The sequence below is a fragment of the Balaenoptera acutorostrata genome, chromosome 2 (assembly GCF_949987535.1).
Source record: "Balaenoptera acutorostrata chromosome 2, mBalAcu1.1, whole genome shotgun sequence".
Taxonomy (NCBI): domain Eukaryota; kingdom Metazoa; phylum Chordata; class Mammalia; order Artiodactyla; family Balaenopteridae; genus Balaenoptera; species Balaenoptera acutorostrata.
In genome coordinates this window covers 86628669-86654779 of record NC_080065.1, presented here as the reverse complement: position 1 = coordinate 86654779, position 26111 = coordinate 86628669, and the positions used below count along the sequence as shown (strand labels likewise).

Here is a 26111-nt window from a genome sequence, read left to right as displayed (position 1 = left end):
ATCACTTAGTGAAAAGCTTAACTTGGTACTATACAGTAAATTTTATACTAGTAGTTCATTTTTCACTTCCTACTGAGTTTGCTTTCTTATGGGATTATTGTATTAAATGTTTACATGTTTTCTTTTTAAAAATCATGATCAGTCATGTTTATGGATGTATCTCTTAATGATTTATGATCAGTATTACTAAAAGAAAAATGCAGGTGCATTTCTCCTCAATATAAATATATTTTTCTGTGAAACTGCAATTCAAAGCAGTATTAAAAAAATCTATCAGCATTAAATTTTTTCTTAAGATATAATTTGTATTTTTTTAAAGTATTTATTTTTGTTTGGTTGCGCCAGGTCTTGGTTGCTGCAGGGAAGCTCCTTAGTTGTGGCTTGCCAGCTCCTTAGTTGCAGCACGTGGGCTCCTTAGTTGCAGCAGGTGGGCTCCTTAGTTGTGGCATGCAAACTCTTAGTTGAGGCATGCATGTGGGATCTAGTTCCCTGACCAGGGATCAAACCCAGGCCCCCTGCACTGGGAGCAGAGTGTTATCCACTGCGCCACCGGGGAAGTCCCTATAATTTATTTATTTATTTTTATTTTTATTTTTATTTATTTTTATTTTTTTAAAAAATTTATTTATTTATGGCTGTGTTGGGTCTTCATTTCTGTGTGAGGGTTTTCTCTAGTTGTGGCAAGTGGGGGCCACTCTTCATCGCCGTGTGCAGGACTTTCACTGTCGTGGCCTCTCTTGTTGCGGAGCACAGGCTCCAGATGCGCAGGCTCAGAAGTTGTGGCTCACGGGCCTAGTTGCTCCGTGGCATGTGGGATCTTCCCAGACCAGGGCTCGAACCCGTGTCTCCTGCATCAGCAGGCTGATTCTCAACCACTGTGCCACCAGGGAAGCCCTTTTTTTAAAAAAAAAATTTATTTATTTATTTATTTATGGCTGTGTTGGGTCTTTGTTTCTGTGCGAGGGCTTTCTCCAGTTGCGGTGAGCGGGGGCCACTCTTCATCGCGGTGCGCGGGCCTCTCACTATCGCGGCCTCTCTTGCTGTGGAGCACAAGCTCCAGACGCGCAGGCTCAGTAGTTGTGGCTCACGGGCCTAGTTGCTCTGTGGCATGTGGGATCTTCCCAGACCAGGGCCCGAACCTGTGTCTCCTGCAGTGGCAGGCAGACTGTCAACCACTGCGCCACCAGGGAAGCCCAATTTATTTTTAATTATACATTTTCTAGAGCATTTAAAGTGAAGAATACTAGGAGGATCACTTAGATTGCTTCATTGCTTTTCTGCTTTTATTTAGTTAATATAAGATCTAGTGGTGTTAATAAATATTTAATGTTGGGATTTTTAAAAAAATTTTTTTCTGGTGTTGCTTCCTTCTTTTTTGTTTGTTTTGCTTTGTTTTTTTCTTTTTAAAAAGTTTTTATTGGAGTATAGTTGATTTATAATGTTGTGTTAGTTTCTGCTGTACAGCAAACTAAATCAGTTATACACATACATATATCCACTCTTCCCATATAGGTCATTACAGAGTATTGAGAAGAGTTCTTGGACTATACAGTAGGTCCTTATTAGTTATTCATTATATATATAGTATTGTGCATATGAATGCTGAAAATTTAAATTATCTCAAAAATATCTGCGTTTGACCATCTTTCTATTCAGGCTTCCTCAGGATCCCTCCAATTTTAATATTCTATGAGCCTCATAGTGTTATACTGCTAAAGATTTCACATCAGTCTGAAACTGGAAGGGAACTAATAAAGTATTAAAAGCAAACAGAAAAGAATATGATAAAATACTCAAATAGGCATATAAGTACATTTTCACCCTATAGGCATACCTACTTGGAAGGCAAAAATATAATCCTTAGAATGCTTTTAAGCATGGAGTCAGAGCAAGGGGAGTTGGTGGGAGAATCTTGAAAGCTTCTGTCATTAAGCCACTTTACCTAGGTTCATCCAGTTCCTGATAGGGCAGACCTACTGCACATCCCAGAAAATGAAACCCATAGGCAGGGACATCTGCTTCTGTGTACATTGGTGGAGTTCTACTTTAAAATCTGGATACTGTTCTTTCTCCCATTCTCCATAGTTTAAAAATATAGCAAATGAAATTTGCTAAAAAAATAGCAATTTATTAATTACTTCCTGAAACTTAAGATGGTATTTTGACTATGCTCATTAGATTTACCCTAGGTTGAACAAAGAATTTTAAAATGACAATTTTCCACAGAATTATCACAGACAAAATTCATAAAGTTGTTTTGTTTTGTCTTTGTTGCAAACCTGAATTTAAGGGAACAGGAAAGTAGTGTTGATAACAATTTCATGAAGACCAAGAAGTACTCAGCACGGGGCTTCTCTGGTGGCTCAGCAGTTGAGAATCCACCTGCCAATGCAGGGGACATGGGTTTGATCCCTGGTCTGGGAAGATCCCACATGCCATGGAGCAACTAAGCCCTTGTGCCACAACTACTGAGCCTGTGCTGTAGAGCCTGTGAGCCACAACTACTGAGCCCACGTGCTGCAACTACTGAAGCCCGCGCGCCTAGAGCCCATGTTCCACAACGAGAGAAGCTACCGCAGTGAGAAGCCTGCACCGCAAAGAAGAGTAGCCCCCTCTTGCTGCAACTAGAGGAAGCCCGCGCGCAGCAACAGACCCAACACAGCCAAAAATAAATAAATAAAATAAATAAATTAAAAAAAAAAGTACTCAGCACGAAGAAATAGCGCTTTTGCTAATCTTTCAACAAAATTCTACTCTTCCTCACTGCAACAGTGGAGATTTCTCCTTCGACAGTATGGATTTAAGTGCATAAAGATTATGCTACTTTGATTTCGATAGTCTGAATTTGTTCACTCAAAGCTACAAAGTAGTCTTAAACCATGAATGTATTTACATCTCATCAAAGCAAACTTTGCTGATTGGTTAAATTAATTCATATTTCATAGATAAAATGGTGATCATATCTATTTACACATTTAAACACTACTGTAAGTTTATTTTTGTCGAAACTTTTTTCAATAGAAGGCCTAGGAGGATTACATACCAAGCCTAATTTGAATATCTGCCAAATCTGGGGAATTCAGAGCAGCATTAGTCTTCTAAATCTCATCAATACGAGATAAATAGGAGTTTTGATCTCTCAGAATTGCTATGCAATAATCCTAACCACGAAGACAGGCTGTAACAATTATAAGAGAGAAAATGCAATGTCCAGGGAAGATACCTAACTGAGAGAACTAAGTTCAAATCCTTGATAAGGTTGGCTATTTATTAGCTATATGACATTGGAAGAGTTGCTAATCCTCTCTGGAATGTAGTTTCTTTAATATGTAAAATGAAGATGATAATAGATACTGCTCTTGTAAGGATTAATAATGGGATATATAGCAGACATTTAAAAAATGTTAGCTCCTACTTCTGCTCTTTCCTTAGGTTCTAGGCCAGTCTAGACCTTTTTTGACTGTGAGGGAATAAAGAACAGAATGTATGTCTGTTCAAAATAAGATAAATGTTTTATATCTTAATCCCTCAACTCAGTAAAATAGGTGTATATAAGTGAAACAAAATTTTCACAAAATAGTACTTGTGAAAATGTACTGTGTCATGCACTGTGTATTTTTTTCCTTCTGAATTCTACTTTATTTCATTAAAAGGTAATAGTGTTTGGAAAATATTCCTCTAGGCCACTTTAAGTGAGCCTACTGTCTACAGTTATAAATAAAAACATCTTGTTTCAGGATGAGAGGTAAACCTTCCATCACCATACTCTTTTCTCTGGGTTTAAGGCTACACTTGGATATGATCATCATATGCTACCAAATCATTGCTATTTGAGAGGTATTAGCACTGAATCTAGAAGTAGCTTCTTGGGCAGGCAACCAGCCAGGTGCTAAATGAGGATAGGAAGACTTGAAAACTATCTCTAGAACTTGATAGCATGATTAATTAATATTTAGTGAAGTACTCTAACTTTCGATGAAAGGACCCTTATAAATAATAGTACTAACGTACTGAAAATATCATATACCATATAGTATCCAGTAATATCTGAGACCTCTATCAACTTTGCTAAAGGTAGTTCAGACATATTGTTTGAGAAGTTTTACAACCAACAATTAGATTTGAGGAAGTAGTTTCCTTAACAATCTGCAGTCTTATGAAGCATAACAGCTTTGTGTATGTAGTCCTGATGACATAGCAAAAAGAAAATATTTGTGGTTTTTATTATGTCCCTTATTGGAATAAATAGTTCATTTAGGGAAAGATAAACATTCCAGGACCGTGATACATAGTTTTTAAAACGTCTCTCTTTAAAATATATTACTTTGGGATGTATTAGTATATCTTCAGAAGGGGACAGAGAATGGGTCCTTTGAAAATTTAATCATACCATGATCATGTCACTCCTTAGCTCCAAACCTTCTTATTTTAATCACAATAAAAGCTAAAGTCCTTATAATAGCCTACAGGGTCTGGCCCCAATCACTTCTCCCCCACCCCACCTGCACCCCTTTACCTGCCTTCAACTCCAACTGCTCTCCAACCATCTCATTCCACCGCAGTCACACTACTTCCCCAATGTACCAGGCTCCCTCCCTTAACTTTCTTCAGTTCTTTGCTCAAATATCACCTTCTCAGCGAGGCCTTCCCTGACCACCCTCTTTAAAATATTGCATCAAATTCTCCCCCTTCCCTTAACACACATGCACACTTTCCAGCCTGTCCTTGCTTTACTTTTCTCCATAGCATATGTAGAGATGTACTACATATTTATTACTTATTGTCTGTCTCCCATTAGAATGAAAGCACCATAAGGGTAGGGGTGTTTGTCAGTTTTTGTGCACTATTGTACCCCCAGAGCTTAGAACAGTGTTCGGCACTCAGGAAATAAATATGTTTTGATGAATGAATGAAAGGATGAATGAATGAATTGTAACTACAATTAGCATAATGGTTTCAGTTCTTCAAAGTGTTTTTCTTATTTATTCCCCAGGTAGAAATTATTTACACGACTATCACTATTGTTAATCTTAAGATAGGCAATGTACAGCAGAAAGAATATTATATATGTGGCTTTAAAGTTTCTGAGTTCCTATTCCTTCAGTTTGGGGGAAGTGAAAGCTAAAAAAAGGGGTTCTGTCGTGGTGCTAATGGCTGCGGTGTTGAAGGGCGGCTGGGGATTTCGTTTCTAGGGAGGGTTACAGGTGAAAGTCTTACCACGTTGCTCATGGAATCCAAAGTATTGTACCTGTGGCTGCTTGATTCTTGGAGTCCAGACCTAGCCTGGTTTGGTAAGCAGCAAGGGAAGAAAACCGCCGGATATTCTCTTGAACGATCTCCTGATGCAACTGTGTTTACAGCCTTCCCGGCAGCACCCAGGGGGAACTTTAGGGCCAGGAGACTCTCACAGCCTTTATTTGGTTCTCAGTCCCTGGGCTCTGGGAAGCAGCGAGGTGGGCTGAGGGCCCTCTCCCCTTCACGTGGCGGCCGCCGGGCCGCACGCCCACGCGACAGGTGAGGCGCGGCGGAGCGCCAACTACACAACGGCGGGGCCAGACGCCCGCGTTCTGCGCCGCCGGCGGCCGCGAGTTGGCTGAGGAGGGTCCCAGCGGCGGCGAGAGCCCCTGCAGCCGGACGCCCGGCAGGCGGGAACTCTTCCCGCACGGGGGCGCTGCCACCTGCCCGGAGGAGGAGCCAGAGCGGGACCTAGTTTTTTGCGGCTCCGGCGCACGGGAGTCGGGAGGACCCACCCTGATCATGAAGGGCTGCAAAGGCATCGAGAACCCGGCTTTCGTCGCCTCCAGTCCGTACAGCCCGCGCCGTTTGTGTCCATCGTCCTCTTCCGTCGAGGTCTCTGTCTCGTCCACCAATCCCCTGAGAGAGGGTTCGCCGCCGCAGGAGCCTCAGGAGCCCCAGAAGTCCCCGGAGCCGCCTCTTTCTTCAGTAACTCCTCCTGGCTCCCAGGAGCGGTCCGGGCCAGAGTCACTGTCAGAGTATGAGGAGGGGCCCTGCGGGTGGGGGAACTTCCAACCCCAGTGTCTCCAGTGCTGCAACACGCCCCAGGGCTTTCTGTTTCACTATTGCCTTTTGGCCCTCACGCAAGGTAAGGTCCAGAGCCGGCTCGAGAGGGCGGTGGGCCAGCGGGGGGCCGGCGGGGAGGAGAGGGCAGGTGCGCCGCGAGCCCGAGGGGTCGACGCGCCGAGCTAGGTGGCCCCAGGCTTGGGACTTGGAAGCGCTCGCACCGACGTCAACCTACGAGGTTCAGGTATCTACATTTTAACTTCTCTTTTATGGAAACATTTAAAACTTGCCATACAAGCTTTTTCTCTTTAGTGTTCTACCTCAGTCTAGCCGATTCGATTCCTACAAAGATGAGTGGAGCCTTCCTTCGGGAACCTTTTGCTGGGGGTTGGGGCGGGGGAGATACACTGTACGTTACAAAAACATACATTTTGCTAAACCCCCTTATTAAAAGGATTTTTTTTTACGTTGTTTCTGGAAGAGAAGAATTAATAAATTTGCAGTTGAGGTAGGGTGGTTCTCGAAGGAGAAGCTTGTTGAAAATATATGGTATCGGTTAGATCTAGGCATTCGTGTTTTGTGAGTATAGTTTGAGTGTATTGGATGCACACGTGGAGCCCAGAGAGTAAATCCGCAAAGGCTTCAGGCGTTGTTAACTGGTAAGGCAGTTTGTTCAAGGATCTCTTTTAGATTCTCTCGGGAGTTACTGATAAAGTCCAGGTTTATACCCTCAGGAGTTTGCAATCTAAGCCTGATTTGGAGGAGTGAGTAGTAGGGCCGAGGGACAATGACTCTCCTGAAAGAAAGCATGCGGGGAATGAAAGAAATGGGAAGTTACACTAAGGTGACAAATTAAGGAGGGGGGCATTAAAGTGCAGCATCTTCAAGGACATGCTGATGGTTAGCTAGAATTTGATGGTATGTAGATATTTTTTGGTCACTTGAGTCATAGTTTAAAAAATATTTTGTAAAGAGGCAATCAAGGACTGATTGAAAGAAATGTAATAAAAAAAAATTGGGGGAGGAGGTGGGTTGAAATTGCTCTTTTTTAAGATTAACAGAAGACTATATCTAAATATATTCTTCCTGTTCTTATTCCTGCTCCACTGTCTTAAAGCAACTCAGTGTCCCTTGCACAGGTTAGGTGCTGAGTAAATATTTGTTGATTGTGAGTCTGCAGCTCTTCTACTAGCAACAGTTTTGTGCTAAAGAGTTACTTCCTTTTCCACCTTTCTTGTCCCCACCAAAGTTGGCCTTCTCTCAACATCTTGATCTCAGTTGTCCAAAATCAGTGATTGTGAAGCATCTTAGTGTCAAGGGAATGCAAAGTTCAAAGAAATTGGACACAAGTAAAAAATTCCTTGTCTTGTGTATTATCTTAAACGTATTCTGAAATTTCAATATGATTCCAGAATATATAATTTTGCATTTAATATAAAATATTGTTTAAAATTATTATCGTATATAATTGAAATTCTTAGAGAAATGTGTCAAGATTAGCCTGGAGCTACTCTACCTAGAAATCTCCAATTTCAGAAGCATAATCTGAGATGAAAGTGACCCAGTAAATTCTTATTTTGTTTTAAGTCTGAATGACTGAAAACATTATTTTTGTGTTTTTCAAACAAGATCCTTCGGAAGACCATTTCCATGATATAGTAATAGGTGATTAATTGGTAAAAAAGACCCAAAACTTGTCAAGTGAGTTTACTTAAACCAGCACTTCTCAAAGATAAACAGGATTTCTCTTAGCACTTAATTGCCTAATGTACCTCATAGTTTCATGCATTTACAATAGACAACATAGTATGCAATGTTTCATGAAATTTCTTTTTTTTAAAAGCAAAGTTCTTGGAACTTGTGTAGCATAGAATTCACATTGAGATCATAGGCTTAAAGTGCTATATTTCCATAAGAGTTTGCAAATTTGCTTTCTTAGAAAATTTTTTACCATAAAAACAGTGAGTTCTAATGACTGACTTTTAATCAGTATGGCAAGTGTGTCGGAAAGTTGATTTTAGATGGGAAATTTTCAAATTCTCAGACAACCTTATCTCCTTATAAATGTGTCATTCCTAGGTACCTTAGAAATTTTATCTTAAAACATCAAGAATTATAAATTGGCTTATAAATTTATTAAACTGGCATAAAAGTAAAAATCATGTTAGGACTTTTAAAACTTATATAAATTTTCTTGAAATACATTCCTAGTTACAGCCTTGATAAAGCAAAATTTGAAGAGATTATAGAGATCATGACTTGGATATACTCTTTCTATTAATTAATGAATGAAAACAATTCATGGTAGCCTCTTAAGTAAAAGGAATAATCAGTTAAAAACTTTGTAATTTGATCAGATGCTTTTTATTTTCACTTTATAGTAATGTTTAAACTTCTGTATATTTAATCTATATCCAAACAGAACATTTTTGTTGTCAGTCAAAATTGGATTTTCAGCTTTTCCTTGTTTATCTTGTATTCCTTCATCATGGTTATAATGAGCAGATGAAGTATAAGGGTTTTTTATTTTTCTTTTTTCTGTTACTTTGCCTATTATTTAGAATGCCAGGGGTTAAAATAAGACTTTTAGTTTGTTATTTTTGCCCCAGGAACTTTTTTTTTTTTTTTTAATTTTTATTTATTTATTTTTATTTATTTATGGCTGTGTTGGGTCTTCGTTTCTGTGCGAGGGCTTTCTCTAGTTGCAGCAAGTGGGGGCCACTCTTCATCGCGGTGCGCGGGCCTCTCATTATCGCGGCCTCTCTTGTTGCGGAGCACAGGCTCCAGACGCGCAGGCTCAGTAGCTGTGGCTCACGGGCCTAGTTGCTCCGCGGCATGTGGGATCTTCCCAGACCAGGGCTCGAACCCGTGTTCCCTGCATTGGCAGGCAGACTCTCAACCACTGCGCCACCAGGGAAGCCCGCCCCAGGAACTTTTAAATGATAACTTTAAAGAGTGCTAGAAGAAAATAGAGGTTTGAGAATTCAATTTCACCTTTCTTAAGACTAAGTCAAGGATCTCATGTTATAAATATGTTTAAAGATTGAGTAATTTGAGCAGTTTTAGTATTTGACCTCTCAATCACCTGTACATTTTGTACTCTTTCAAGCGAGGTCCATGGGACTATGCTACACCTGGAAACTCTCTAGCAAACCAGCCTCATGAGACTTTACCAGTCTTTTTGTCATTTAAAGAAAAATGAAGTTAGTTATAATTCAGTATGTGATAAGCATCAATTTTATTTCACATCTGAAAATTCACAAGTGTATAATTTAAAAGAGAACTGATTTGTAAAGGAAATATGTTTGGCTTGCTTAGCTTTGAAACTTTGAGATTTTTAAAATTGGTACATTTAAAAATATCAAAAGAAACAAACAATCAAATTTTAGAATGTCGTTAATAATCATAATCTATATGGTAAAGTTGTAATAATGCACTTAAATTTCCTCTTCTCTCTTTTAGGTATGGTGGTAAATGGCCTAGTAAATATTAGCATTTCCACTATTGAGAAGCGCTATGAATTGAAGAGTTCCCTGACTGGCTTGATATCATCAAGCTATGATATCGCATTCTGTTTGTTGTCTTTATTTGTATCATTCATTGGTGAAAGAGGACACCAACCAAGATGGCTTGCATTTGCATCCTTTATGATAGGATTGGGAGCACTTGTATATTCATTGCCAAAATTTTTTAGTGGAAAATACCAATTCGGGTCCCTTTTTGAAGGTAAGTTTCTGTTGTGTTTTGCTTATTTTAGGAAGTAGTATGAAACTATGTTATACTGCAACTCTATATTGCAGCTCACTTGTATGGGTAAATAGGGTAAGGGCTAGTCTCTTCCACTGCTCACTGCTTTGTTATGATGTGAATTGTGTTAGGAGATTACTGAGACAGATTGCACATTATTCATCCCTTCAGTGGTTCTCCAAGTTTTTAATCCTCTAATACTCATTCCCCATATTATACACAATCTTCCTCAGAAAAGACATGACTTGTTTTGGTTTGCAGGTGGTGTGACTTCACTGGGGTTCTAAGATCTAGTTTTTCCCTTTATGGTTTTATTTGCTATGCTTATAGCTCTGCACCCTGGACATGTTGACTCCTGATTTGAGAAAGAGAGGTAAAACTTATAGGAGTGGGGCTTTTCCTGAGAACTGAAACTAGCTTTACTTTTGACTCTAGTTTAGAGACACAACTTCACGAGTTACCTAAAGTGTTGCTCTGGTCAGTACATTATTTAAAGGCTCATAAAGGAAGTTTGATTATTTATATTTCTTCCCTTTTCTTTCCCCCAAAGAATCCTTTTTAATGGAAAAACAATTATGGTAGAGCCCAAGAAATGTGCTAATGAAAGCAGACCTTAACATTTTTTGTCCTTCCTGAGACTTTTAATAGCAAGTATTGAAATAAAATCAGAGGGCTACAAAATCTGAAGTTTTGATAGGTTAGGTAAGTGAACAAAAGGCTTATAGTAAGAAGAAAGGAGAACTGGGGCCTCCTGCACAATAGGCATTATTTTTAAAAAGTTAAGATTGTTATATTTGTATTAATTTTGAAAATTCATGTTAAAGTGTTAACATTTCCCTAAGTCTATTTCCCAATTATAGAATGACAACAAATGGGAAAATATTTTCAATAACAAAGTATATATCATGCAGCATGGTTTTAGGAGTGCACTTATTTAGAAAGCAGACTTCATTTTGGAAATAAAAATAGAATATGCAAGCATATGGCCCGAGAGAGGATGTTTTAAAAATGTGATACAGTTTGGAATGAATTGGATACGGTGAATGTGTTATCAGTAGAAAGAACAGTTACTAGATTCTAGTGTATTATCTAAGATTCCACAGGATTTTATCAGGCCAACTTCACATACTTTCTCTGGGGGTAGATTTGGGAAAAACACATGTAGGCTTTAGTATAATACCTTTGAAATCTTAATTTCAAAGAGGAAAGGGAAAAGCTGAATTTTAGTCTGTCACACAAGAAATACGAAACTGAGTCTATGATAGCAAAAATATTATTGTGTCTGTAGTATTTAGGTGTTGATCTTTGTACTGAATCTAATCCCTCATTTTTCCAGTTGATCAGATGCCCTGTTTGTTCTTAAAGTATACAGACTTTGTTAAAAAAAATCTTTGACTCTCTAAACTAAAACATAAACACTTAGTCCAGTGCAGAAGCCTGATTCGTCCTCAGCCGTCTTCTTAGCTTTTTCTCTCGCCATACGTGTGTTGAGTTGCAGCCAGTCTGAATAATTTATATTTACTAAAGGGAAATGGCCACAAATTAAGGTGGCCAGAGATGAAGCCAAGAAGGTTGCTGAAGCCAGGTTATAAACTTTTAGTACATTATTGTATATTGTGCAAGTTTTCACCAAATTCATATTGATATTTTTCATTATTTTAGTTGAGGTAGATTAGGTAGAGGAATTGGCTGATCTGTAAAATTTTTACTCTAAATTAAGACTCATAATTTAAATAATAGTTTATCTGTGGCAAATAAAAGCAAAAACTCAGGTTGCCCTTACATTATTCTGCCATTCGTTATGATGAATATTTATTGATATGGACTATACATGATGCTGAAATAATAGCAGTGAAACTGTTTCATGCCCTCTGGATTTTATATACTAGTGGGAGGAAACACAAAATAAACAAACAAGATAACTGAAGATTGAGGTGAGTGTATAACAGAACAAGTAGTGTGAAGTAATAGTGTACAAAAGGGAAAATTTGTGGGCAAGGAAAGGCCATTGTGATTAAAAACTGGATAATGAGGACCCAGCCAAGGAAGATGATATCCAGGCAGGAGAAAAAATGATCACGGCCTTTGGAGCAGGAAACAGGTTGGCTGGTTTTCAGAATTGTCAGTTTTGGTCAGCATGATCAAAGCGAGGGAGAATGTGGCGTGAGATGAATTTGAGAGGCAGGTAGACCCCAGTGTGAGGAATTTGGATTTTCCTTCAAGTGCAATGGGAATTCATGAGAGTTTTACACAGGGAGGTACATGATCTTATTTATGTTTTTTTTTTTTTTAATTTATTTTATTTTTGCTGTGTTGGGTCTTTGTTTCTGTGCGAGGGCTTTCTCTAGTTGTGGCAAGCGGGGGCCACTCTTCATCGCGGTGCGCGGGCCTCTCACTATCGCGGCCTCTTTTGTTGCGAAGCACAGGCTCCAGACGCGCAGGCTCAGTAGTTGTGGCTCACGGGCCTAGTTGCTCTGCGGCATGTGGGATCTTCCCAGACCAGGGCTCGAACCCGTGTCCCCTGCATTAGCAGGGACATTCTCAACCACTGCGCCACCAGGGAAGCCCTATTTATGTTTTTAATTGATCATTTGGCTTCTGTTGTTCTGAGGGACAAGAGTAGGTAGGAGGAAATCACCCAGGAGGTTTTTACTGTAGTTCAGGTGAACAATAAAGGTGGTTGGGATGGGGTTGATAGCAGTAGAGATCTAGAGGAGTGATTGATTTTCAATGTATTTTATTTTTATTTTTTAATGTTTATTTATTTATTTATTTATTTCTTATTAGTCATCCTTTTTTTTTTAAATTTTTTATTTATTTATTTTTGGTTGTGTTGGGTCTTCGTTTCTGTGTGAGGGCTTTCTCTAGTTGCGGCGAGCGGGGGCCACTCTTCATCGCGGTGCGCGGACCTCTCACTGTCGTGGCCTCTCTTGTTGCGGAGCACAAGCTCCAGACGCGCAGGCTCAGTAGTTGTGGCTCACGGGCTTAGTTGCTCCGTGGCATGTGGGATCTTCCCAGACCAGGGCCTGAACCCGTGTCCCCTGCATTGGCAGGCAGACCCTCAACCACTGCGCCACCAGGGAAGCCCAGTCATCCATTTTATACACATCAGTGTATACATGTCAATCCCAATCTCCCAATTCATCACACCACCACCCCACCACCCACCTTGGTATCCATACGTTTGTTCTCTACATCTGTGTCTCAATTTCTGCCCTGCAAACCGGTTCATCTGTACCATTTTCTAGCTTCCACATATATGCGTTAATATACGATATTTGTTTTTCTCTTTCTGACTTACTTCACTCTGTATGATAGTCTCTAGATGCATCCACGTCTCTACAAATGACCCAATTTCGTTCCTTTTTGTGGCTGAGTAATATTCCATTGTATATACGTACCACATCTTCTTTATCCATTCGTCTGTCGATGGGCATTTAGGTTGCTTCCATGACCTGGCTATTGTAAATAGTGCTGCAATGAACGTTGGGGTGCATGTGTCTTTTTGAATTATGGTTTTCTCTAGGTATATGCCCAGTAGTGGAATTGCTAGGTCATATGGTAATTCTATTTTTAGTTCTTTAAGGAACTTCCATACTGTTCTCCATAGTGGCTGTCTCAATTTACATTCCCACCAACAGTGCAAGAGGGTTCCCTTTTCTCCACACCTTCTCCAGCATTTGTTGTTTGTAGATTTTCTGATGATGCCCATTCTAACTGGTGTGAGGTGATACCTCATTGTAGTTTTGATTTGCATTTCTCTAATAATTAGTGTTGGGCAGCTTTTCATGTGCTTCTTGGTCATCTGTATGTCTTCTTTGGAGAAATATCTATTTAGGTCTTCGGCCCATTTTTGGATTGGGTTGTTTGTTTTTTTAATATTGAGCTGCATGAGCTGTTTATATATTTTGGAGATTAATCCTTTGTCTGATGATTCATTTGCAAATATTTTCTCCAATTCTGAGGGTTGTCTTTTCTTCTTGTTTATGGTTTCCTTTGCTGTGCAAAAGCTTTGAAGTTTCATTAGGTCCCATTTGTTTATTTTTGTTTTTATTTCCATTACTCTAGGAGGTGGATCAAAAAATACCTTGCTGTGATTTATGTCAAAGAGTGTTCTTCCTATGTTTTCCTCTAAGAGTTTTATAGTGTCCGTTCTTACATTTAGGTCTCTAATCCATTTTGAGTTTATTTTTGTGTATGGTGTTAGGGAGTGTTCTAATTTCATTCTTTTTCATGTACCTGTCCAGTTTTCCCAGCACCACTTATTGAAGAGACTGTCTTTTCTCCCTTATATATCCTTGCCTCCTTTGTCATAGATTAGTTGACCATAGGTGTGTGGGTTTATCTCTGGCCTTTCTATCCTGTTCCATTGATCTATATTTCTGTTTTTGTGCCAGTACCATATTGTCTTGATTACTGTAGCTTTGTAGTATAGTCTGAAGTCAGGGAGTCTGATTCCTCCAGCTCCGTTTTTTTCCCTCAAGACTGCTTTGGCTATTCAGGGTCTTTTGTGTCTCCATACAAATTTTTAGATTGTTTGTTCTATTTCTGTAAAAAATGCCATTGGTAATTTGATAGGGATTGCATTGAATCTGTAGATTCCTTTGGGTAGTATAGTCATTTTCACAATGTTGATTCTTCCAATCCAAGAACATGGTATATCTCTCCATCTGTTGGTATCATCTTTAATTTCTTTCATCAGTGTCTTATAGTTTTCTGCATACAGGTCTTTTGTCTCCCTAGGTAGGTTTATTCCTAGGTATTTAATTCTTTTTGTTGCAGTGGTAAATGGGAGTGTTTCCTTAATTTCTCTTGCAGATTTTTCATCATTAGTGTATAGGAATGCAAGAGATTTCTGTGCATTAATGTTGTATCCTGCAACTTTACCAGATTCATTGATTAGCTCTAGTAGTTTTCTGGTGGCATCTTTAGGATTCTCTATCTGTAGTGTCATGTCATCTGCAAACAGGGACAGTTTTACTTCTTCTTTTCCAATTTGTATTCCTTTTATTTCTTTTTCTTCCCTGATTGCTGTGGCTAGGACTTCCAAAACTATGTTGAATAATAGTGGTGAGAGTGGACATCCTTGTCTTGTGCCTGATCTTAGAGGAAATGCTTTCTCTTTTTCACCATTGAGAATGATGTTGGCTGTGGGTTTGTCATATATGGCCTTTATTACGTTGAAGTAGGTTCCCTCTATGCCCACTTTCTGGAGAGTTTTTTTCATAAATGGGTGTTGAATTTTGTCGAAAGCTTTTTCTGCATCTATTGAGATGATCATATGGTTTTTATTCTTCAATTTGTTAATATGGTGTATCACATTGATTGATTTGCATATATTGAAGAATCCTTGCATCCCTGGGATAAATCTCACTTGATCATGGTGTATGATCCTTTTAATGTGTTGCTGGATTCTGTTTGCTAGTATTTTGTTGAGGGTTTTTGCATCTATATTCATCAGTGATATTGGTCTGTAATTTTCTTTTTTTGTAGTATCTTTGTGTGGTTTTGGTATCAGGGTGATGGTGGCCTCATAGCATGAGTTTGGGAGTTTTCCTTCCTCTGCAATTTTTTGGAAGAGCTTGAGAAGGATGGGTGTTAACTCTTGTCTAAATGTTTGATAGAATTCACCTGTGAAGCCATCTGGTCCTGGACTTTTGTTTGTTGGAAGATTTTTAATCACAGTTTCAATTCATTACTTGTGATTGGTCTGTTCATATTTTCTATTTCTTCCTGGTTCAGTTTTGGAAGGTTATACCTTTCTAAGAATTTGTCCATTTCTTCCAGGTTAATGGCATAGAGTTGCTTGTAGTAGTCTCTTAGGATGCTTTGTATTTCTGCAGTGTCTGTTGTAACTTCTCCTTTTTCATTTCTAATTTTATTGATTTGAGTCCTTTTCCTCTTTTTCTTGATGAGTCTGGCTAATGGTTTATCAATTTTGTTTATCTTCTTAAAGAACCAGCTTTTAGTTTTATTGATCTTTGCTATTGTTTTCTTTGTTTCTATTTCATTTATTTCTGCTCTGATCTTTATGATTTCTTTCCTTCTGGTAACTTTGGGTTTCAATGTATTTTAAAGGAAAAAGAGATGGGTCTTTCTAGTGGTTTAATTATAAGAAGGAATGACTCCTTCATATTTGGTTTGACGAACTGGAGCCATTTACTCTAATGTGGAAGACTGGGTTAGAAAAGAATTGGGAGTGAAAATCAAGAATTCAGGTTTAGACTTAAGTGTGAGCTGCATACTATATATCCAATGTTGCAATGTATATTTTTGGACATGTACGTTTATGTAAATGTGCAAGTCATTCTTTAGTCTTCATTCCTTGAAATGAAAATACTGGTTTGAAGGGCGTCCTCGTTCTAATTTTTGATAGATAATGGCACACTGACTTTTAGGAAGGGATTTACCAGTTACTCTCCCACAGTCAATATATGAAAATGTCTGGTTGCTATTTTGAAATTTTTACATTATTTTTTATACTTGTCTGCTCAAGTGAATTAACCCACTTTTGCAAATAGGGGATCCTTTAACCAAAAATCTGAGTTATTTATCCAACTCTAAGGAGAATATAGAGGAAAACTGGAGATTTAAGTGAGAAAAGGAAAACAAATTAGTTGAAAGCTTTTTGTAAATAAATTAGAAGCAAGGAAATGTATAATCTTCTTAGGTAACATTATATAAATAACCTAAAGAGCATAACATTAAGAAATCATATTATTAATTGAAGTCATACATGTAATTTAATTTGAAACTGACATTGAGAGAATTAACATATTTCCTTGTGTGCTTTTTTTTGTTGCTGTTGTTTTTTTGAACTTGAGGTAAACCAAACTCAGGCTCAGTTTGGATGAAATAATCTCTGTAAGAGGAGATTAAAGTAATGCAATATAGTTTGTAAGTAGAAGAAAACAAAATATGAAATATGATAAGCATGTATAATTTCCACAGGTGTGAGAATTGCACAGAAGGAGGTTAAGAGTTAGCAAACAGGTAGAAAAATGTGTTTGGAATCAACTTGAATTTTCTATTGTTCTATAAAAAATAAAGTAGGTTTGGGAAAGTATTTTCTTAAGGGAAGTTTTAATGGACACATAAGGTTTAGACGTGATTATCTATCTTTGAATGGAGATAACATTTATCAAAGAGAAGTTTTGCTTGTTATCGGACAAACACAGGAAAAAGGAAGAATTAAATTTAAGGGAGAAAAATGCTTCTAAGGGCTAATTTTGGTATGTGTTAACCTGAAGATAGAATAATGTCATAAAACATTTTCAAGTAAATCATATTTGCCACTCACTTTTGATATATTTTAATAGAGCATTAACATAACACATCATATTTTAATATAACTTTTAAATATTTTAAAAAATGTAATAAATGAATAAATAAATCTTTACCACATAACATTTTGTTTTCATCCAAGCACTTTTTAATTTCCTTAGGATGAGTTAATTTAATGTTGGTAAACAAAATAACCTTTTCTTCTCTTTGAAACTTTGCGACAGGGGCCATTAGTAAATAGCAATACTTAGGAATTGTAGAGAAGTAATTACTAAATCCAGTAAAGCTCTTTTTCTTTATTGACCAATAGTTGGATAAATTTTCCTAAGTTGTATGATTTTCTTGTTTCTCTTTTCCATCCCTTTCTCTCAAAAGAATTAGCTCTCAACACTTCCCTTTTGCTTCATCACTGAATTTCTAATATTTTAGAAATGGTATTTCAGGGAGAATTCTGCATTAAAGGACTTTGGTTATGCAGGCTGACTACCTAAAAATGTTGAACTAAGAAAATGATTAGAGTGGGACTCAAAGTCAGACTTAATTTTTAGTTAGTGTTTTGTCTTTGTCTTGTATTCTTAAGGGTTTTTTGTTGTTGTTGTTTAATATGGAATGCTTGCCTAGATTGGAGAAGACATAGGGCCAAGAATCTTAGAGTTTTTCAACCACCAGTTCAATACAGGTTGCTTTAATTTTGCTTGGCCTCTGGGAAATATGTGTCCAGTTTATTGTTTACTTATTTTGTAAAGTCAGTTGTGGGCATAGAGAGAAAGGTTTCTTTTCATTTCAGGATTATTGCTTTATATTTTCCTTTAAAATAGGAGTTTCACAACCATCATGAAATACTACATACCTTAACGTAGCCAGTTTTGTTGAAATTCAAATGACCTAACTTTTGAAATAGAGGAAACTCACTGAGAAAAATAAGTATGAAAGCATGTGTCAATGAGATGTTAGCACAAACTCTGTTCTGCCCACAGTTATAATTTGCAGATAGGTATAAATTTTAAAATGAGTGGCCTTGAACAAGAGAAAGTAACGTCCCAACATTTCTCAAAATACAATCTGCCAAGCAGAGTTTCTGAAGGTATTAAAATATACAACGGAATATTACTCAGCCATAAAAAGGAACGAACTTGGGTCATTTGTAGAGACGTAGATGGACCTAGAGAGTATCATACAGGGTGAAGTAAGTCAGAAAGAGAAAAGCAAATGTCGTACGATAACGCATATGTGTGGAATCTAGAAAAAATGGTATAGATCATCTTATTTGCAAAGCAGAAATAGAGACATAGACATACAGAACAAATGTATGGATACCAAGGGGGAAAGGAGTGGGGAGGGAGGAATTGGGAGACTGGGATTGACACATATACATTATTGCTACTATGTATAAAGTAGACAAATGATGGGAACATACTGTATAGCACAGGAAACTCTACCTAATGCACTGTGGTAACCTAAATGGAAGGGAAGTCAAAAAGGGAGGGGATATATGTATGTGTATGGCTGATTCATTTTGTTGTGCAATGGAGGCTAACACAACGTTGTAAAGCAACTATACTCCAATAAAAATTACTAATAAAAAAAAAGAGTATGTTAAACATGGGTTCCGTAGTTCAATGAGTTTGGGAAAAGATGAAAGTTAAAGAGGTGTCTCTATTGCATCACTGTAAAAGTGAATGCATTGTGTGCCTCTTTAGTTAGGGAATATGATATGTATAGTTCTGAACTTATTGACCAGGAACTCCATTGATATGCTTGTCCCTTTTACCCTGCTTCCATTGCTTACTTTACATTTTCTCCTCCAGATTAGTGTTTCAGCGAACAGGCTTTGGGAAAATCTGCTCAATGCTGTCTTATGTCTAAGTATGTGATTTTGAAGCCCTTGTTGAATTTAGAAACTTCCTTATGGCCAGCACCTAGAACAGCATGTGATAGATAGTAGGTACCTGAGGAATGTTTGTTGAGTTGTCAAATATATAAATGAACGACTGGATCCCTTCAACGGAGGCATATTAGGAGTCTGATGAATTGTCCTTCTGTAGAAGGCAGTAAGAGTAGGTAATGGCAGATAAAGGCGATCTGGGATTCTCTATTCACATTTTCCATAAACTTGGCTTTATGGAATAAACATATTCCATAAAGAATAATTTTCTTTTGGCCACTGACTTGGGAAGAATTGTAAGTTATCAGAGGCAAAAATTATTTGCCCTAAATGATCTTTATGTGTAAGATTTTGGATCTGAAAAATTTGCAGTATGAAAAAGGAAGCTAAAATGAGAAGCATATTCAGAAATAGAAGCAAAATGCAGTGATATTCTATTTTTGGTTTTCATCTTAATTACTTGCTAAAATATTGATTTCACTATGTATCTACTGTACTTCTAAAGTGGTGATAAAATGTCAGAGTTATTTTTTGATAGAGTGTTAGTAGTGATTACCCTTATTTGTCTTCATGTATGAAATAAAAGGAAATGGCTCTGGTAGGACATTCAAGTGGACCATAGGCAAAGTTGTGTCTAACCAGGTGTAATGTATGGGAGGTAATGATTAAGCAATGCTTTTTGCTTACCTCAGAAAGGTTGGTAAAAATGTGGTTTGTGGTAAGAAAGAAATGAGGAAATTCTTTTTGCTTAGTCACTGTTCTTAAAAACGCACAAATAGCCAATGTGTGTTTTAATGTATTTTTTCTCTTTTATTTTAATGCTGTTAGCACATTACATTGATGAAAGTATGCAGCAATATAGCAGGGATATTAAGATCAGACAAAACAGTTTAAATTTTTGCTCAAGCACTGTATGATAGAGCTTTGTGACCCTGGACAAGTTTCTTCAACTGTAAATCATGATGGGGATAGTAACTGCTAGTTCATAGGAAATTATACACAAATAGTGATAAGGCAGTGCCTGGTGTGGGTACGTGCTCATTAAATAGTAGCAATGAATAAAAATGATGTTCATGATAATTAAGTAACAGCTATGTTAATGTAAAAAAACTGCCTTTCTTGGTTTGTTTACTTATTGTCAAGGGTAGTTACAAGATAACAGGAACAACTAAAAATCTTTCAATGTGATACATATTTTTTTTTAGGTGCCACTTGATATGACATATCTCAAAAGTCTGGCTAAACACTTTCAAAGTAATATATTAGAAAAGGTTTTAATTAGCTATGTTTCCAGGATTGTATTCTTTTTATGAGATAAGAAAATAAATTTATTTGCTGTAGCTCAGATTAATTGGAGCCACTCAATATGACATATTAAATATTGCCTTTTAAATAGCCAAGTTGCCTCTTTCTAAATATTTTAAATTTTTTTCCTAATTTTAAACATGATATGTCCCTTTGCAAGCCAATCAGAAGATAGAAAAATACAAACAAAAATGGAATAGAAGGGAAAAAAGTGGAATATATGGAATAAAAAAGTAAGGAAATAAAAAAATTTTTTATAACAGAGCCTAGATAACACTGTCATTATTGTTCAGCCTTTTTTTTTTTTTTTTTTTTAAAGGATTTTCTTATTTATTTATTTATTTATTTATTTATTTTTGGCTGTGTTGGGTCTTCGGTTCGTGCGAGGGCTTTCTCCAGTTGCGGCAAGCGGGGGCCACTCTTCATCGCGGTGCGGGGACCGCTCTTCATCGCGGTGCGCGGGCCTTTTCTCTATCGCGGCCCCTCCCGTCGCGGGGCACAGGCTCCAGACGCGCAGGCTCAGCAATTGTGGCTCACGGGCCCAGCCGCTCCGTGGCACGTGGGATCTTCCCAGACCAGGGCCCGAACCCGTGTCCCCTGCATTAGCAGGCAGATTCTCAACCACTGCGCCACCAGGGAAGCCCCAGCCTTTTTAATGTATACACACATTCATACATGTATTCACAAATAGTTATGCATAATTACACTTTTACATTACATAGTCATTAACACACACGCATGCACACACATTCTCACATCCTCTTACTAACCTTTATACATATTCATATATCTTTACATCACATTTTCACATATACGTTCAAATGCACATTTTAAAGAAACAAGATTTTGAACTTACGGTTATCTACTTTTTTTTTAACTTAGAATATATATTGGATATTGTAAATATTAAAAAAGACAACTATGGAATATTTTTATTTTATTTCATTTTATAGATAATCCATTTAATCAACCCTCCTTTGTTGTGATTTTTATTAATACATTTTATTTTTCTGATTAGAAAAGTTCTGGTCATTGCAGACAATTTGGATAATACTAAGAAGTACAAAGAGAAAAAAACCCAATTCATTATTATTCTTTTCTCAAAGAGAACAACTTTGTCTTAATATTTTTATTGTGCCTATTTATTGTAGAGTTAGTATAATATTTTTCATAGTTTGCAGCATGTGAGCATTCTTATTCTTGCGTAGCATTCCATTTTATATTTTAATGATTCTCATAAATATTTACATTTAAAAAGTTTTCCATTATAAGTCACCTCATGATAACATTTTTATGTTTCAAGATTTTACTATATTTTGGGAGTTATACAGTATTTAACGTTTTGGAGTTGGCTTTTTTCATTCAGAATAATTCTGTGAAGACTCATCAGGGTGGAATTTATCAGTTGCTCATTCCTTTTTATTGCTAACTAGTAAGTATTCCATGGTATGGATTTACCATAGTTTGTTCAACCATTCACCTGCTAAAGGACATTTGGGTTGATCCCGGTTTTTTGGCTATTACAGATAAAGTTATGAACATTTGTGTACAGATTTTTGTGTGAACATACTTTTCAGTTCTCTGGGATGGATGCCTAGGAGTAAAACCAATGGGTCATGTGATAGTTCTCTACTTAGTTTTTTGAGAAACTACTGTTTTCCAGAGTGTACCAATTTATATTCTCATCAGCAATGTATGAATGATCCAGTTTATCTGCACCCTTGCCAGCATTTGGTGCTGTCATTATTTTTTATTTTAGCCACTTTGATAGGTTGTAGTAAAATCTTATTATGCTTTTAATCTGCATTTCCCTAATGGCTAATGACGTTGAGAATCTTTGCTTGTGCTCGTTTGCCATCTGTTTGTCCTTCATGTAATATCTTTTCATGTTTTTTGCCCATGTTCTAACTATATTGTTTACCTTTTACTGTTGAGTTTTGAAAGTTACTTATGTATTCTAAGTACTAGATCTTTGTCAGATAGATGGTTTGCAGATATTTTCATCTCGTTTGTAGCTTGTCCTTTTCTACCTCGTAACAGGGTTTTTCACAGAGCAAAAGATTTTAATTTGGGTGAAGTTCAATTTATCACTTTTTTCCTTTTGTTGTCGAGTCTAAGAATTCTTTCCCTAGTCCTAGATCCCAAAGATTTTCTATTTCTTTTCTTCAAAAAGTTTATAGTTTTCCATTTTCCATTTAAATCTGTGATACATTTTGAGTTGATTTGACTCTCTTTGTATTTCCAAATAACATTCTCTGTTTACTCCTTTTAAAAACAGAAATGTGTAACTAATGTATTTGTCACAATAATCATTACCGGTTGGAAAGGGGAAAATACACAGGAGTCACTGCTTTGGAGAAATCCTGAAATCCCACTGGGAAGCTGTCATGCTTGTTCCTTGAGTAAACTCTCCTTCTGCTTCTTGGGAGGGGCTTCATAGTTCATTGTTCTCTGTTGGTCTTTTTTTAAAATTATCCTTGGCTATATTTAAAGAGGGCAAATGGAGAATATATTACTTAGATGCTTAGAAGCTGTATCAGCCTGTTTCTTGCCCGTAGAAATTTGGGAACTAAGGGTCATTTTAACACTCATTCTCCTAGAAGAGGTTAATGGTTCATCTGATAGTGCAGATGTTTCAAAAACTAATTGATTCAGGTATACGTGCCAATAATCACACTCATAGTTTTGCATTATGTCTTGTCTTTCTTAACCTCCTGTCTCTCTGGACTTAATTAAGCTTATCAGACTAATGAGAGAGTCATACCCTTAGGTACTTTTCCTTTAGCCATATTTTCCAATTAAAAGTATTTGTTTGGGGCCACCTTAATCCATTCAATGGCATTAACAGGGAGTGGGGCCATAGCCTTGATTTTATCTACTCCACAGGCTGTTTTAATTAACCTTTGTTGCTCAAAGGCTTTCTGAGTTCTGAGTTCTGGAACAAGATAAAGTTCTTGCAGCAGGTATGGACAGTGTTTATGACAGTGTTTATGGCAGACAGGGAAGATGTAGGAAGCCTCGGGCAAGTCTCCAATAGGGAAATCCCAGTGAGGACCCCTGGGTTTTTGTAGTAAGACCAAGCTTTTCTGCCTACCTATTCTCCTTTTGAGAAGCAGCTATTGGTTTGCTCCTTAATGCTGGTAAACAGGATTATGAACAGCGTTCAACCTGGACTCCCCATCATGCAGTGCATGTTATCTACTGTAACAAATCATAAAATTAGACATGTGAAAATTAGACATCTCATTGTTAAATGAATTGGTAGATGCAAGCAGATTTGGAAGGCACAAATAACTATATAGGCAGGTATCTCATACTACTAGCCTACTTGTTTTTATTGACTTTCACTTCTTTCTTTTTCAATGGAGAAAGGTTATTATAGGCAGATGTTAGCATGGTCTTACTACAAAAACCTAGATGTCCTTATTAAAAGGATCTCACAGAGTTCCTTGTGGCTGGCTAACAGAGGAGGAAGAGATGTAGCCTGGTTTACAGTAGGTTTTTGCTGGCACCCACCAAAGATGAACATTTTGAAGAAAAACCCCAGTCAGGCATGTCCCTAAAAGGCAATGGTCAGTGGAAATTTTCTTGATAGAAGGGAAGCCCTGAGGTACAGATTTATATTGATTCATGCACAACACTAATAGATAAGCTGGCCAGTCAGAAGCTTGGAAGAAAACAAAAATGAAAGTTGTTTACAAGGTAGGAGGAGTTCCAGCCAAGAGATTTGTAGTATGCTTCTGGGCATGGGCCTAGAATGTAAAGCTATTTTTGCCACATGTTAATACTCACTTGAGGGCATCCTTTGTAGAAGAGGCTCTCAATCAGGAAGAAAAGATGGTCTCTCCAGTGAGTGTCAATCAGTGTTTTTACCCAGCCACTGTGGTGCTTGTGAAATTGTCCCATGTAAAAAAAATGGCCATATAGCATAAAAGGAAGCTAAACATGGGTTCCAAAAATGCCCTTTCCCTCATAATGGCTGGTCTAACTACCTGTACTGCAGATTGATTGCTCAGTTTACCAATTGCAGGGGCCAGTCCTAAGAGCAGTGATTTGGTAACATTCCCTAGGGCAACCACTATACCCCAGGGCAACGAAAAAATATATATCCTGGTTGCAATTTGTCCTCCTAAGACAAGTAAATATTCTAAATATGAATTTATTTTCACTGCCTGCAATACTTCTACAAATACTCAGTGTTGTTTGACTTACAAAATGCCTTATTCATTATTATAACCTATACAGCATCACTTCTGATGAAGAAATTCATTTGCAGCAGAATTATGGTAACAAACTTCTGCTCATGAAATTCACTTGTGTGTCTTACTATGTACCGCAACACCCAGAAGCTGCTGACTTGGTAGAATAGTGTCTGTTGTGTTATAACTTGCAGAATAAGATTTCCTTCTCTACAGAATATGGTATATGCATTAAATAATGCAGAAACCATTCTGCGTTGCTGGGTCCTCCATAGCCAGCATACACAGGGTAGTGAACTAGGGCGTGGCAATGGATTGGAGCCTCTTGCTACTGTACCTAAAAATCCACCTACAGAATTTTTGTTTCCTGCCTTGGTCTTCATACTAAATAATCAACAGGAAGAGAAGATGGTCACTGAACTGACAGAAGTGATGGATCCTCGTTACAAAGGGGAAATTGGGTTGTTTCTAATCAGAGGCAAGGAGGAGTGTATTTTGGACTGAGGGAATTCACTCCGGTGCCTCTTAATATCCCCAACCCAATAGTACTTGTTGAAAAGAAAACTGTGGCAACCCAATAGAGACAGAATAGCTGAAGACTTGTAAGGACTTTGTAAAATCCCTCGCCAACTAAGGGATAGGCAGGAGGTAAAGGAAACATGATCTGGATGATAGAAAAATAAGTGATTATAGACAGGAGAATTATCAAGCTTGTCAGTTGTCTTACTGCTTTATTAGAATAAGCCTCACGGACTGTATTGCCCTGCACTTTTGCCTTCCGGCTTCTAGCTGGGTTCAGCCAGTGGGAGTTTGCATGTGGGGAAGAAGGAGGTTCTTGTGCTTATTTCCCTGGTGTGCTCCCCACAAGACCTAGTGTGCGAGTTGCTGTGTGTCTCTACCTAAGGCCACGTTGCTGCAGGGTTTCGGTAACTGCCTAGTAGCACCCACTGTTTGTTCCCTTAACTCTGCCTTTGTAAAAAATCCACCCATAAAACAATCCAGATCCATACAAAAATTTTAAATTTGCTTCAGTTATCTCTTTTGTCTGTACTTAACTACTGCAACCTTAACTAATACGTAAAAATATCCATACACATATTCTAACTTGAGTCTTTTAACAAATATTTTGATTTAAGTAAGTTCCTCCTTACAAATGACTGCTGTTTTGAAGTGAAATTGTGCTAATACTTCATAACAAATTGGGAAACTTTTTATTTTCTTCTCTATATTGGAACAATTTAAATAACACACAAGGATTGATTGTTTTTGATGGAACTTTGATATAAATTCTCCAGAAAAACAATTTTGGATATGTTGATTTTAGAGGTACACTTTTGATTCCCATTTCAATTTATTCCAGAATCATAGCTTCATTCAAATTTTATATCATTTATAGTCAATATTTTTATTTTAAGAGATTTTCAAATTTCTTGGTATATGATTGTACATAGAATTTTCTAATGTTAAAAAATTTTTATGCATTTGTGGTCATTCCTATTATATTCATGATGTTGGATTCTGGTTTTCATATCCTTTAATGAGTTAATAGCCTGGTAGGTCAGGAGTTTGTATTTTAGAGGCCATAAGGAGGTTGACTGTTAGGTCTTATATCAAAAGTTTTTGTCTATCTTGATAGTCAGAAGCTCTTACAGAAATGTTTTGAATTCACA

The 26111-nt window shown here is 37.4% G+C and overlaps 1 protein-coding gene across 3 annotated transcripts in view; it reads left to right on the top strand.

The window, feature by feature from the left end:
* Positions 1-5679: 5679 nt before the first annotated feature.
* The window catches only part of SLCO4C1 (solute carrier organic anion transporter family member 4C1), a 62350-nt gene continuing 41918 nt past the window's right edge, over positions 5680-26111 (top strand). For 2 of the 3 annotated variants that reach the window (XR_451908.2, XM_007191816.2), the window contains exons 1-2: positions 5680-6103; positions 9484-9747. Coding sequence is in view for 2 of the 3 variants with exons in the window: in XM_007191816.2 (XP_007191878.1) it covers positions 5758-6103; positions 9484-9747 (610 nt within the window). In the remaining variant the exon portion in view is untranslated. Of the gene's footprint in view, positions 6104-6196; positions 6266-9483; positions 9748-26111 lie in introns of those variants that run through there. The other variant, XM_007191817.2, reaches the window with a different exon arrangement.